General features: G+C 48.4%; 1 protein-coding gene across 1 annotated transcript in view; it reads right to left on the reverse strand.

The window, feature by feature from the left end:
• LOC112972013 (unconventional myosin-X-like) overlaps positions 1–14,200 on the reverse strand; it is a 91,484-nt gene that overhangs the window by 72,992 nt on the left and 4,292 nt on the right. Inside the window, 4 exon segments of the mRNA XM_026078013.1 lie at positions 1,893–2,027; positions 2,260–2,447; positions 6,758–6,916; positions 11,926–12,024. Of these exon segments, the coding sequence (XP_025933798.1) occupies positions 1,893–2,027; positions 2,260–2,447; positions 6,758–6,916; positions 11,926–12,024 (581 nt within the window).

A 14,200-nucleotide genomic window follows, 5' to 3' on the forward strand; every position in this document is an offset into this window, starting at 1 on the left:
TTAGTTTGGCAATGGGCTCGTGCACATGACTGCAGAAGTGGTTTGGGGTTAGGGGAGAATTAGCACATAGGTGTTTGAGGCTAGCAACAACTTCAGCACGGGGGGCAGGTGAGGCAGTACAGCAGGGAGCAAGGATGGGTGCACAGACAGAACAAACCATGCCTGCAGACCCCTCACCGCGCAGCCCCTGATGCGGCGGGGAATGGCCCAAGGCTGCATCAGGAGGGTGACGCCATCTGCCACCCTCTGCCAGGGCTGGATGTGGGAAGGGAGCAGAACAAGGGGCACCAGTTTCAATGGGGCGACGGGAAGCAAATCCTGGATTTTGGAAATATTGCAGCACATGCAGCTCCCAGGACTCGGGCACAGTGCTGAAGACAAGAAAAGGTTTGAAGATTACAGGAATGAATAACAGAAAAGGTTGTTGTGCTGTCAATGGTGGCGAGAAAAAAATTTGAGAGGAAAGTTATCAGCATTTTTAATGGACTGATAGATGATGGTTTTCCTTCTTTCCAAGAAGGAAAACAGACCACATACACAGTGCAAAGGGAGTTTGCAGAGCCTGGTTTCTGAGAAATACACCAAGCATGACCGTTACAACACACAAGTAAACGGAACAAAAGTGACATAACTCTTTGTTTATAATTCTGTCTGAAACAGAGAGAGAAGCCAGCATTGCTCCCAGACACATGCCGGGGTGCAAGGATGAAAAACTGCCATGAACTAACCCAATGAGGGCCACCAGCAGAGCAAGCCAAGCTGAACAGGAATTGTATCAGACAGACTCATTAGGAGTGGCAGCAGCTTCTGGCTCCAGACCTTCAGCTTCCCTTCTTCAGGGAAAAGGTGACATACTGTTTTTTTGCATGTGAACTGAGATACTGTGATACGTGAACTGTGGGATCTTGAAAGATGAGAAATTGTCTACCATCGTAAGCTTTCTGGATTACAGTCAAGGTATCGCTTAACCACTAAACAAGCTTGAGCTTATTAAGCCACTTGCCTTAGGTGGATTTTGCAGATCTTGACTGTATCGCTCTTAAGAGCTTTTTCCAATTTGCCAACATGCCTTGTAAAATCCACACAACTGCAAGGGATGAAGCAACCCACAGTGGTATCTCGAGCATCAGGAAACATGGCAGCAACCTTTCTGCTCAGTGCTGCTCTGCTTGTCTGGACCCTAAGAAGGGCAGTGCTCTCGCAGCTGCAGCATTACACATGCTCTGTAACGGCTTGCAGCACCACCGGAGAACAAGACACGATGCTGACATGAAACAAGTGGAGGCTGGGGGACAGTGGAGCTCAAGAGGAGGACAACAAGAGTCAAAGCGTGGCAGAGACTCACTGTGAGCACAGCCAAAACCGAGGGAGTGCTGGGAGACCGGGAGAAGTACAAATTAGGTCAATTTACCATGGGACCCACAAGAGACATGGGTCTGAGAATTTGAAAGCAGACAGCACAGTGATTTAGGAGTTAGTTCAAGGATAATACTTCGTGCAGGGCAGGCAGGGAAGAAGGATGAGTTATTGAAGGAAGGAAAAATCCAAGTCTTGGTTAGAGCATTAACCCTTCTATTGCCATGCACACCCTGTGCTGCTGCTGGAAGGAAGCAGAAGTCAAGTGCAGCCAAAAGAGCAGCCAGGTCAAAGCATCCCTGCAGGACCACAACGTTCAGGGAGCATTTCCGTGGCATGGCACCATTTAGCTACCCAAGTGTCACTTCTCAGGTTCTGCTCAACCTATGCTCAGGCTCAAGCAGCCCTGTGTGCAAACACCTTCCAGAAGTGATTGCCCCTGCAAAATGATGGCTGTGGAGGGCAGAGACCGCAGGCACCAGTTCACCAGGCCCTCCGGGAGGGGGCCTTGTGGCACTTGCGGAGGTGAACCATACCTGCTCTCCAGGATGGCTTCCTCCACACGAGTGCTCTTCTCAGATGCAGGGGCCCCCACAGAGGTCTGGCTCATGGCTGACAGAAATTTCAGCAGCAGCTTGGTGCTCTCTGTCTTTCCAGCTCCACTTTCTCCGCTGTCAAGGAAAAGAGATGCTCCATTCACTGACCCAGAGAGAGCTAATGACCATCCCACCCACTGCAGAGAAGTGACCTCCAGGAATAAACATGTGGCATCTCTGCTGTCAGAGGCAGGGCCGAGGTGAGGGGTAGGGAAGGATGGTGTGGACATTTGGGCAGGCGTCACTGCAAACGGAGCAGCAAGACAGGCAACGTGGCCCAGGCGCAGCAGGGTCCCACATTTCTGACCTGATGAGAACGCACTGGCTGTCATGGCGCTTCCACAAGCAGCAGTAGCACTCGCTGGCCATGGCGAAGATGTGGGGTGGCAGCTCACCCAGGCAGTGCTGTCTGTACCGGTCTATGGCATCCTCATTGTACAGGCCAGGAATGAGCTTGTAGGGATTCACTGAGGCCAAGATAGACCCAATGTTTGTCTGAGCAGAGAAGACAAAATACAGCAAGAAAATAAAGCTCCAGAAAAAATAATTACAACAAATCCGGACTCTGAAACAGCTGATGGGGAAGGGAGAAAGGCTGAAGGAGGAAGTCGGGCTTCAGCAGGGAGCTCCCCAACTGGGCAAAGAGTGTCAAACCCCAGGGCACGGGCTGCATGGCTGGGTATGGATGGGCCAGTGTGACTTCCACTGTTTCACAATTAAATATTCTTAATTTGTTGTCTTTGCTGAAAGTTGTGCTTAAACAATTTAAAAACATGAAGCTATCTTCACACCCAGCTGTCTTGTACTGTGCTTGAAGCTGAAAAGCCAAGGTAGGAGCAACTGAGGCCAGGAGACACCTTTAATACCCACCATGGTCCTAAGTGGAGAGGGCTTAGCAGGGTTCAAGCAGCTCCTGAACAAAGAAGGCACACACATGGGGACACACACTTTTTCTTTGCTGAAAAATGCTGTTTGGAGCAGCTCGCATCATTTGGTAAGCCAAATCAAAATTGACAGCTGAACCCGAAACTCAGGATTTCAAGTCACACCAGTTTTACATCTTCTAAACATTTTCTTTTGAAAATGCTTCTTTTGAAAATTTCCCAATTTCAAAAAGAGCTAGTAAGATTTAAAGTAAAATATCCAAAGCCTAACATCTAATTTCAACACTTTCCTTTTGTGAAGAAGTCAGACGGAAATTCATTTTGTTTTTTGGGGCACGATTTTTTCGGTTCAGCCAGCCAGCTCAAATCCAGTTATTCTCGGAGCTGTAGTTCAGAGCAATGGTGCCACCTCACTCCTAACAACAATCCTGTAAACCAGGGTTAAACAGGGCTGTAAAAACCCAGCTTAAATCCTGCCACTGATGCTGCAGCCTCCTCCGTAGGGCTTCCACATCATGGGCTGCACCACTCCAGGAATACCCCTGCTCAGCAGGAGTGTTAGAGGAAACACTTACAGCACTGCAATAGGTGCCACGCCTTCTGGCCAGGGACAACACCTAAAATTATTGCCAAACCATGAATTACTAGTCACCACATACATATACAAGGATTTGCATGCACTCATCAGGGAGGCTGCAAACAAAACACCTGTTAGCAAGGGAAAGACACATGCTTTCTCTCTGCTGAATGAAACCTGGGGCTATACCGCAACGCCCAGCTCTCAAGCTGGAAGCCAGGCTGATAAGATGTTATAGTCACCAAATCATTTAAGACTTATTTCTAAAAGCAGCAGCCACACATCACCATGGAAGAAACATCACCTAGGCCTAATTGCATTATCAACAGTATCCATATGAACAGGCTAGCCTGGAGCAAGTCCTGAGGACCCTCTGACATGAAGCTTTGTAGGCAGAAATAGAACTCATCAGTGATGAAAGCAATAAGCAAGCAGATGATCTGTGGCAACAAACAAGTGGGAGGAAATGGGAAAGCATAGAGAAAGAGCATGGATCAGGAAAGAGCAGTGTACAACCAGCTGAGCAACACACATCATCTCGAGACTGCAAGACAGAGATGTCCTGAAGTCCATCCAAACCTTTCTCCCAGAACTTTGGAGGACTTTTTTCCTCTCAGACATTTTATTTTGCATGCCCACTCTAGTTTTAGCTGTCCCCAGCAGCAGCGCTCCTGCCACAACCCTTCCCAGAGGTTCCTCCACTGCAGCCATCCCTTTCAAAGGTGCTTTGAGGAAACTTTTCCCTCTCCTAGCTGCAGTCTCCATCACCTGCAATTCCCAATAGACAACTTCTATCCCCAGTTTATAATGGCAGTAGCATTTGTGCATCAGCCATGCGTGTATGAGTCATTCTGCTAGCAAGGAGTGATCTTCCCCCAGAAAACTTGGGCAGAGCAGGACAAGCTGTGCTCGGCATGTCTACTTCTCAAGCCAACAGGTCCCACCTGGGTACGTAGGCAGGTCAGAGCTAGGGACAGCACAAAATGTAGCAGTACATCCCCAGGTTCATCTATACATCACTCATATTATGTTGGTTCTATTTTTATAAAGGGATGCAGGAACTGTAGGGAGGAAAGAGGATGATGCACTCCTAAATCCTGCAGGCTCTTGCCATGTCCACATCATTTCCTGAAACAGCTTGGTAGAGCTTGAATAGCATTTCTTTGGAAAACAAATAGTACCATTCAGATTGTCAGCATTCTTGTAACATTAATTATGGGTACCACATCAGTCTAGATATGCTTCTCCCTGCACTCACTGATATATCTGCTCGTGGTGGGATGCCCCCAAGCACACAGCTCTGAACTGCCCTTGTTCACAGCAGTTGCCCACTCCAAATTCTCAGTGGTTTTGCTACCCTTTCTCATAACAGGGCTTATTATTATTATTATTATTATTTTAATACTGGTGCTTCCCAGGTTATCCATTCCTTTAGGTGAATTTGTTTTCCAGAAAATGGTATTATTTCTTGCCCCTGCTTTTGATCTCCCTGATTTCCTTCCAAGCATTTTTGGTCCAGACTGACAGACATAACTCTGCTCAGTACAGCTTCATCTGCATATTTAGCCTACTGTGCTCTATCTTTTCCAGACTGTTAAGGAAGATATTAAATAAGCTGAACCCCTCTAACATTCGTTTGTGGTATTCACAGTTAGATTACTGCAAGTCATTAGGTGGCACTACAGCTGACATTCTCAGCTTCTGCTTAACTGACAACTACGTGCAGCCAGGTTATGGCAAAAACTAGTATTTAGCAATGAAGTAATTACATTATTAATGTCTGCACTGCAGAAATGCAAAACAGTGCTTGAAAGGATTGGCGTCCTCCAGGGCAGAGGCTGCACAAACATACACCTGGATACGGCCCTACTCAGAGAGGGGCTGCAGCCCTGCACGGGGGGTTCCTCCCAGTGCTGCACATGTCAGGTACTGGACTCAGGTCCCTGCATAAACCTCCAAAAAATTCAGCTGAGATTCATGCAACATGCACAGGCACAGGCAAAAAATGACATTGTGTCTAAACATTAACACCTTTACACTCCAAGGGAGAAGGCATGGTGAAGAACTAATGTTGAAGAGGAGGAGTGACAGGTCGGAGCTAGAGGAAAGGTTTTGGGAGATGAGGCTGCTGCGACACTGTCACAGCGCTGGTGTGCTGGCACTTCTGGCACAAGGCACGGACTGAAAAGGGAGAAAATCCTGCCTCACATGTCAAAGTGTGAGGAAGAGGAAACGGGAGGTGCATACCCAAACGGTGAAGGGGTCATTGGCAGAGAGCTGACAAACACACAGTATTTGGCAGACGCAAGTCACGAAGGGCAGCGTGGACAAGGGCCACCAACACAGGGTGTGCACGCAGGTGTTGCCTCATAGGGCATGATCGGAAGGCTACACTGATAGGCAACAGGCAACCGAGACCGATGGCAACCAAGAAAAAGAATTCAGTCTCCTTCTCATGCCAGCGCAGGAGATGTTTCAGAAACAGGGTCACTAAATTGATCATTTCCTGGAATACAGGTGCACACAGTGCTGTTGCCCTGGTAACAGTTGCTATGCAGCACAGGCAGAGATTTACATTTTTTCTGTCATAATCCAAAAAAATCTGGGTACACATAAAGAATGGACAAGGGGAGGGAAGGGTAGGGCAGCCTGTACAGTGTCATCCACGTCCCCTCCACATCTCACCAAGGTATGTCGCCATCGCAGCGCTAGGGTGTCCAGCCCCAGGCACTCTTGCCCTCACACAGCCCTTTCCCGACATTTGCCCCCTTCCTGTGGGCCCGAGATGGGAGTCAGAAACTGCTGCTCTGTAGGAGATGCTTTGAGTATTCATCCATGCAAGGAGAGCAGAGCGACTCAAAAAAAGGCACAGCTGCACGTAAAAGCAGAATTAGGCAATAGTTTTGCTTTCCTAGTTCCGTCCAGCAGTAGCTGTCTGTCTGTACAGAGCAGCATGGGTTACTCAACAACTTTGCTGTGTTTTCCAGTCTGCTTTGCCAGACCTCTGAACTGCAACAACAGGGAATCCGGGGAATGTAAACTCTTGCCGGTAAAACAGACGCTCACCAAGACACCGAGTGGCACAAGTACCCCAAAATCTAAAGCTGAACATTCATGTTTAGGAAGTTCTTCACACACACAAGGAGGCCCCTCTTGAGGGTCTGGGATCTCACAGGAGTGATGGAGCAAGCAGGGCACAAGGCTGAGAAAACTCCCTTTTTATACCACATGAAACAATGCTCAGGAAGCAATGCTAAAATCAGTATTTCCCACACAAACTGGCAGCCCCAAAGATAAACAAAAATTGTTAACCAGAAGGGATGTGGCCCAGCTCGAGCACTTACGTAGATGTTACCCTGCTGATAGCGCTGGTGCAAGTTAAGAAGGATGGCAGCTTCATGGAGATCTCCCAGCATGGACATGTCTTCTACTCCATCAACACTGGTCTGGTGCATTGGCAGCACCTTTTCTCTGGAAAGGGAAGCCTTGGAGTACTGGAATACCTGGAAGAATGAGGAGAAGGATAAACAAAAGCATGGCAGCTGGGTGTGCAGTCGGATTCCTACCAGAAACAAGCCTCTCTCCACAGCTTTATCCTTCAGCCCTGGAAAAGGAAATGAATAAGGCACAGACCTGCTACCTGGTTTAACAATTGTTTCTCCATCCTGGTCCTACCTGGATGGACCCCACAGAGCACACTCTCTTTCATGGCTACCAAGTTGTCCTCTCACCTTCGGTATAGCCTGGGACAGCTCAGTGCAGCATTACTTGATTTTTACTCAAGTCCCCTTAGCTGGAGCAGGGCAGCACCCAGCCAGGCAGGCATTACACACTACTCTCAGGACTGGTGGCAGCTGCTCCCCGGAGACTGGGAAAGGTCTCTACCCTCTAGGGTACGGGTTTCACAGAAACACAGGTGGGATCACACCTCTGACTCTGGCTGGGACTAGGCAAAGCTTTCTAACATTCCAGGTTTGGCCCCGCACTCTCCATCCGAGCAGCCAGAGAGTGTCTGGGAAGTGTCCCAGGGAGAGGCTGTCATGTTAAGTGCAAAGGAAAGCAAAGCAGATGAGAAGCCAAACAAAGCAGTGACATCCTGCGTGCATGCAGGCGCCTATGTATGGGATGTGGCACTCCAAGTCTCTGCACAGTGACAGCTATTAACTTTTCTATCACTGCTCTGGGAAGTGCCTGCTCGTCTCTCTACACAGCTGCAACCTTCTTGACTCAATTGCCACAATCTTCCTCCTGCTAGAGCTTCACCTTCTTTGATAACCCACTGTTCAGCTATCGGGTCATCTTCTTCACTCCCTTTTGCACAGCTGAAATTTTGTTACTGCTTCCCTCTGTCCCAGCCCTCCTTTCCTCCTCCTCAAACACGATGCTGGCATTTCACACACACTATTTCAGTTGCTTCCCACTCTTGAATGCAGCCATGTGCCATCTCCCACCCATCATCCCAGGCTGTGCTAAATGGCAAAACCCAAGAAAAACAGATGGGACACTTCGTCTCAGCAGCCTGGAGAAGCAAGCAGGCCTGCGGTAACCCTTCCAAGAAAACTTGGGCTTTTCCTTTCCTTCTGGGGCTTTGGCCCCTATCCCATCTCTATCCCTCCTTGTCAGTCCTCCCTGCCAAAGAAACTAACTGATCCCACAGAGAATGAGCTAGGGGTCTACAGGGTTCATCTCACTTGGGTTACTCCTGTCCATCCCTTGCAGTCCTTRGACTGCTGTGAGGGCTAGGGAAAGGCCAGTCACACAGCTGCAGACTGAAGGCAGACCAAGGTCACCCTGTGACCTTGCAGCCAGCCACTTCACCAGAGCAGGGCTCACGGGCACTGCTCCCACACACAGGGAGCTCGCTGCAGCAGTGTGGTCCAGGCGCAGGGTGAGCACTGTGCTCAGCTCCGAGCCTGCACCCTCACCAGTACCAGAAACAAATAACCCAGCACCGGATCTCTTTGCAAGAACCCCACAATGTGGGCGAAAGCCTGCACAGTCAGAGCAGCAGCGTCGCATGCTCCGATCCTCGAGGAGCTGGGGAGGAGAAGCAGGCTCATTTCCCCAGACTTGTCTGCCCCAGGTCACAGCTAAGGTACAAAGGACTTGGTCTCCTCCAATGGGAGACCGCCCAACAGCCAGATCTCAACAGCTAGTGGGCTTTCAAAAAATACACAGCCACTGTTCATTTTTTCCCTACTTCCACATGACATTTTGCCCACTGCATCCACTTACACCCGTGACTCTTCCTGACAGATGTACTTTTTTCATCCCACTACTAGTTATAGCTAGTTAAACGAACAGTGTCGAATGAAGCTGACTCCAGCATGCAGGCTCTCTCCAGCCCTCTCTGGCTCCCTGGTCTTCTCCACACCACTTCTGCTCCTGGGTGTCAGAGAGGTACCTCTGTGTCAGCAGCAGAATCCTCCCTCTGCAAGTATGGTCCAAAAACCACATCACTCTTTGCTTTCCTTGGAGCAGATGCCTCAGGCACTCCCCACAGGAGAACTGGGGAAGCAGAAAAGGAGAATGGGAACTAAATCCAGAATAGAGTGCAAGCTGCAAATGCAAGACATGAACTGGACTCTGTCAGGAGCAAAACCACTAGAACATTTTCAAACCATGAGGCAGCAAACCTCCCTGCTTCTCTCCTCTCTGCTGACCTGGGCAAATTTTGGAAGGGGACAAGTCCAAAATGGTATGACATGATCTTTCCTTACAATTACTCATTCACTACCATACTGTCAGCACTTGTGGCCATTTGGGCCAGAAGAGAAACATTAAGAAAATGTCTAGGGAAAAAGAGCTGAGCGCACAAGTGTTCAGAGAGATACTGGGTAGTTAGCAGCACCTGCGCCAAGAGGCTGCCAAGCTCAAAAAATAACTGTGTGATGCTCAGAGCTTGTTTATTTGCTCTTGTAGACAAGACAGGAGAAAATGGGACCCCAAAAAAGAGCAACATGATCTTAAACAAAAGAGTAAATCATTGGTGGGGACTAGACCATCGTGTGTTAACTCTGTCTTGAACCTCTTAACTGGGGTTACTCAGCCATCCCTCCCCAAAAAAGCATCTTGTCCTGATTCACAAAGAGTTAAAGAGCTGGTCTGGCAGGACTGCAGCAAAGGTGGGTGAGAGGAGCACTGGCTTCAGTACCCTGCAGCCAGGAACACCACACAAGAGAATATATTCTTGGGAGGAGTGAACTGGGCACCACACAGACACCCTGGCCCAGACCAGGAGGTCACTTATCTGGGAAGTTCACTGACTACCCTTGCCCATCTTCCCCCCACCAGCAGCTCAGCCTTCCTCAGGCAGGGGCTGTGGCCTCCAGCCCTATAAGGATTGGGGAGGGGAAGTCACACATGGCATGGGGGAGAGGTTTCAGGACTTCCCTGGCGCTGGGAAAGGGTTGACTTTTGACTTGTCCTCTGCCCTCCATGGTAGGGACAGGTTTCCAGTCTCCACATCATCAACAGGTTGCAGGGATCATCTGGGGCCCAGAGACAGATATGTGAGATGTTTTCACTTCTGCTCATCCTTGTGTCAAAGGGGCTTTTCCTGAGAGGATCTTTGAGGTTTCTGAGACACCAGCCTAACCCAGACACAATGACTCCCCACCCTTAGAGCTTGCAAGGTGTTGCCCTGATTCAGGCCAGCCAGGCCCTTTCCCACCTCCAGCAAAGAGGCTCTTGCCACTCCACTGCTCATTTCTGCCCTCCCTCCAGCAATCTGCAGGAGAGCGGTTCAGAGGAGCATCACCCCTCACCCTGCTCCAGGCAAGGTGAGCCAGCCTGGCCTTGGTGGCTTGCAGGACTGAGCTAACCAACCTAGCCAGTTTTGCCTGAAGCAAGTGAGAATGCACAGGTGAACTGGTCTCTCAGCAGAGCTGGAAGAGCAAGACCTCCGAAATATCCCTTTTCCAACAACAGCTGATATTTAAGCAGAAAGTTACAGGCATTAATAAGCAGATCTTTATTGATGTGGGACGAAAAACATCAAGAACTTGCAGTCTTCTAACTACAGACAAGCTATTGAAGACCACAGAGGTACCTCACAATACAGACAAAGATTTCTACTTTCTCCCTGGTAATGAATTGATTTTGTCTCAGATGTAGCTCACTGACAGAGCAAAAATGACCAAGATTCCCTCCAAGCCCCTCCACTGGCCAGGAATTAAGTGAAACATGGCCAGCAGATAAGCCACAGACTATTTCAAGATGGGACTTGCCAACCAGGCGAAGTAGGAGGGAAAGTACTTCTTCTCAACTCCAAATCTGTCCATTAGTGCAACCCCGAGCATGAAAGCAAAGCTCCCATCCAGCATCTAAGCTTTGTTCATCCTTCAAGCATCGGGCTGGTCTACCTTGAAGGCATTTTCCAGCCTCTTGTGTTTCATAAGTGTCAGCTCCTTTTTTCCTCCCAGGAAGTCAAATTTCTGAAGGATTTGTTGCTTGAGGTGTTTCTAGGGAAGCGAAAACCTGCTGCTGATTTTTTTCCTACAGTTGCAGCCCTTTAGGTCTCTCTCTGACAGTTCTACAGTGCTAAAAGATGAGTTTGTGTTACAGCCCACAGGAAGAACTCAAGGACTTTTTTCTGATATCTTCCCCTGTGTTTTCAAAAATTTATAGGAACTTAGTACTTCTGAGACCTCTAGTCCCCTCTTGCATTTGACTGAAACTGCCCAGTCAGCTTAAAAGTAACAAAAGGGAGAAAACGTATGACCCAAAAAGACAATGCAACCATCCTCTCCCCCCCACTTTTTTTTAAGAAAATTAGGCCAGGAACTGAATGTATCGATTCATTTGTGCACCAAGGGGGAAAAGATTCCTACAGACAAATGGCAAAGGCCCTGAAGCATAAGATTGGACATCTTACCTCAGAGCTGCAAGGATGCTGGGCCAGAACAAACATGGGGACCCCAGATTTAGGGATCCTAAGAACAGGAGGGATCAACTATCCAACCCAAACAAAATGCGGATGTTTTCATCTGAGTCTTCCTCTGGRATAAGATAGCCAAACCCTCTTACAGTTATCAAGCAGTGGAGGAGGAAGGTAAGAGAAACACATAGGACAGCTCCTGTGGAGGGCACCGAGCAAAGAAAGCCCTTGAGTGATCACCATGTGCTTTTCCTGCACAAACGATAAAGTGTGTGGTCCTTCAGCCCAGTGGTTCCTTCTGACCTTAAAATTTCATGGAGGAAAAACCCAAAACTCTGCTTCTGGTTAGACTTGTGTCCCCACCCAGTCCTAAATCCCCTTCCCCTCTCCACTGTTACCAGGTAAGAGGCTGAAGAAAGATCATCCAATTTTCTGTAATGCAGATAAAGAGAGAATGACCTTCTCCTTCTAACCCTTGTCATGGTTTGTGACACAGCCAGGTCACTTTTCAGACAAAAAGTGCAGAGTTTCAATTGATACATCTCCTTTTAACATAAAAATCATGCAAAACCAAGAAGGTCATCTTGCAGCTTTTTGCATGAGGCTGTAGCCTGTGTCCAGAATTTCACTTACCATGCCATAATCCGAGGCAAAGAGCACATTTCCATCAGCACATGAGGCAATGGTGCATGGCTGCAGCTGGTCCTGCTCCCGCAGCCATACCCTGGCACCCTGCAAAAAACCAGAAAACCTCCCATTAGAGCCTGTGAGATTGGCACACTGGGTGCAAACACCTGCGAAAAGCTGGAGGAAGCTGCAGTGTTCAGAGGCTACTTCCAAACTACTGCTGCTTAAAGGTTTGAAGAAGTCACATCTATGTTTTCAGTGAAAACAGTTTGAACTTTTTTTAACATAACATGAGAGAGAGAGAAGAAATATTTTTAATCAACTTCAGGCAGAGACCAAGCTAAGGAAACATCAATTTTTGTTGACAGAGTCATGGAAAGATACAAAAGCTCAGAGTGGTGGGTTAGACTGTCTAAATATTTTCAGATTTGGAACAGCCAGTCATCAGAAGTCATGCTAGAATAACCAAAAAAACCCCCATAAATAAAGCATTTTTATGGTTTCATACACCCACACATCATTGTAGGTCAAAACGCTTCCACACATGAGCGGCAAAAGCGAAGTGGACCTCACAGAGCTTTCTGTTTGCCTCTCTTGCAAGAGTTTCCTTGGGTAAATGCCATGGCTTGAGTGCTTTCTCATATCAGGCCCTGATGTATATATACTCTCTCTCTCTCTCTCTCACACACACACACACACACACACACACACACACTACAACAGCTTAAGTTGCTCAATGTCTCCCAAGACAACCCTGAGCACAGGGCAGATTTCTGGTAACATATGTATTTGCATTGAACTGAAGTCGATTCTCAGCCTTGTGTTTCAAGACCTTGACACACAAGCTCAGGCTGTGTCAAACAGAAAAGGATGAGTGCACTTTGCTGCGAAAATCTGTGCCGGGGGAAGATTCAGGGCACAGGCAAAAGACGTGAACAGAAATCAAAGTTTGGCTTTTCACCATATCAAACACAAATTCCAGCTGCAAGGGATGTCGCAGAGGTCAGGCTGTATGAATTACATGGATCTGCAGTCAAGAAACAGATTTAAGAGTTACCATTAAGTTAGCATTTGAAACTAGGCTTGTGGATAAGAACTCCTGGGACAGAGTAACAGAAAGAAGGGGGCCAAAATGCAATTTTAATGGATGCCAACTGGTGGGGGGGGAGGTTAGGGAGGGAAGAAAGGTGCAAATTTCACTCAAGAACTTTCTAGTCACCTAAAAACACGGCCAGGTCAGCGGATCTATGCCCTAATGCTAGTCAGCAGTGCCCTGCTGCTGCAACAGGACACCTCTATCATCATGCATACATTCTTAAACTTTACCTGGTTATCTGGAAAATTAATAAAAAGGTCACACAGACCAAAATTATTTTAGCTTTTGAAAGGTTCTGGCACCACATTCCTACACTCACCTGTACTCCCTTGGTGTCAGCCTGCACCTCCAGTGGGACTGGGCACTGTAAGRACCACAGGAGCTGTTCAGTTTGCTCCTCTGCCAGCCGGCCGGCAAGAAGCCCTGGTCCTGCCTACAAAAGTCAGACCTTCCCTTCCCTCTTCTCCCAGCCACGTCACAACCACAGGACAAGTAGGATGGCAGCCAGCACCTCACCAGCTGAGAACAACCACTCTCCTCTGCTTAAATTCTTCCAAGCCAGACAAGAAGAAAAAATTAAAGAAAAGCACAAGCCCGAGGTCAGAAGTGTGTCTGAGACACTTGCCAGATGACTGCGGACCCACCTCGTGGTGGACTACAGACAGCGCCTGAACATGGTTTTGAGCAGCAGCAATTCTTTCTCATGTGCAGACAGTGTCTTGTTAAATACATGGATGGGGCTTTCCCCAGGGCCTTCCCCAAAGGGGGGTTACGCAAGCAAGCAGCCATTCAGCATCACCTAGAAAAAAGGCTGCAAAATGAAGCGGGTTTACTGAAAGGTCTGTCAACTGCAGAGTGGTGCAAATCCTCAGGAAACAACCTGACCTGCCCAACCAATGCTTTGTCCAAAAGTAAGCATTAACTGAAACTCAGCTCCTCAATTAAGTTGATAGGAGGTGCTTACTCAGCCTCACAGATGGCAAAAAAGAGAGATGCAAGTCTGTGAGCGCCAATGCGGGACCGGCTAGGGAGGAAGATTAGATCACAGCATGAGTCCTACCCCATTTTCAGTTTGCCGTGCAAAGCCGCCTCTGCCTACACCAAACACTCGCCTCCCTTGAGCGTCAGCAGCCAGTCCCCAGCGTTAGGGCTGACGACGCCTCCGCGACCACGCGAAGGGAGACA

Source organism: Apteryx rowi, unplaced genomic scaffold (assembly GCF_003343035.1).
Source record: "Apteryx rowi isolate R43461 unplaced genomic scaffold, aptRow1 scaffold_47, whole genome shotgun sequence".
In the NCBI taxonomy this organism is placed as follows: Eukaryota; Metazoa; Chordata; class Aves; order Apterygiformes; family Apterygidae; genus Apteryx; species Apteryx rowi.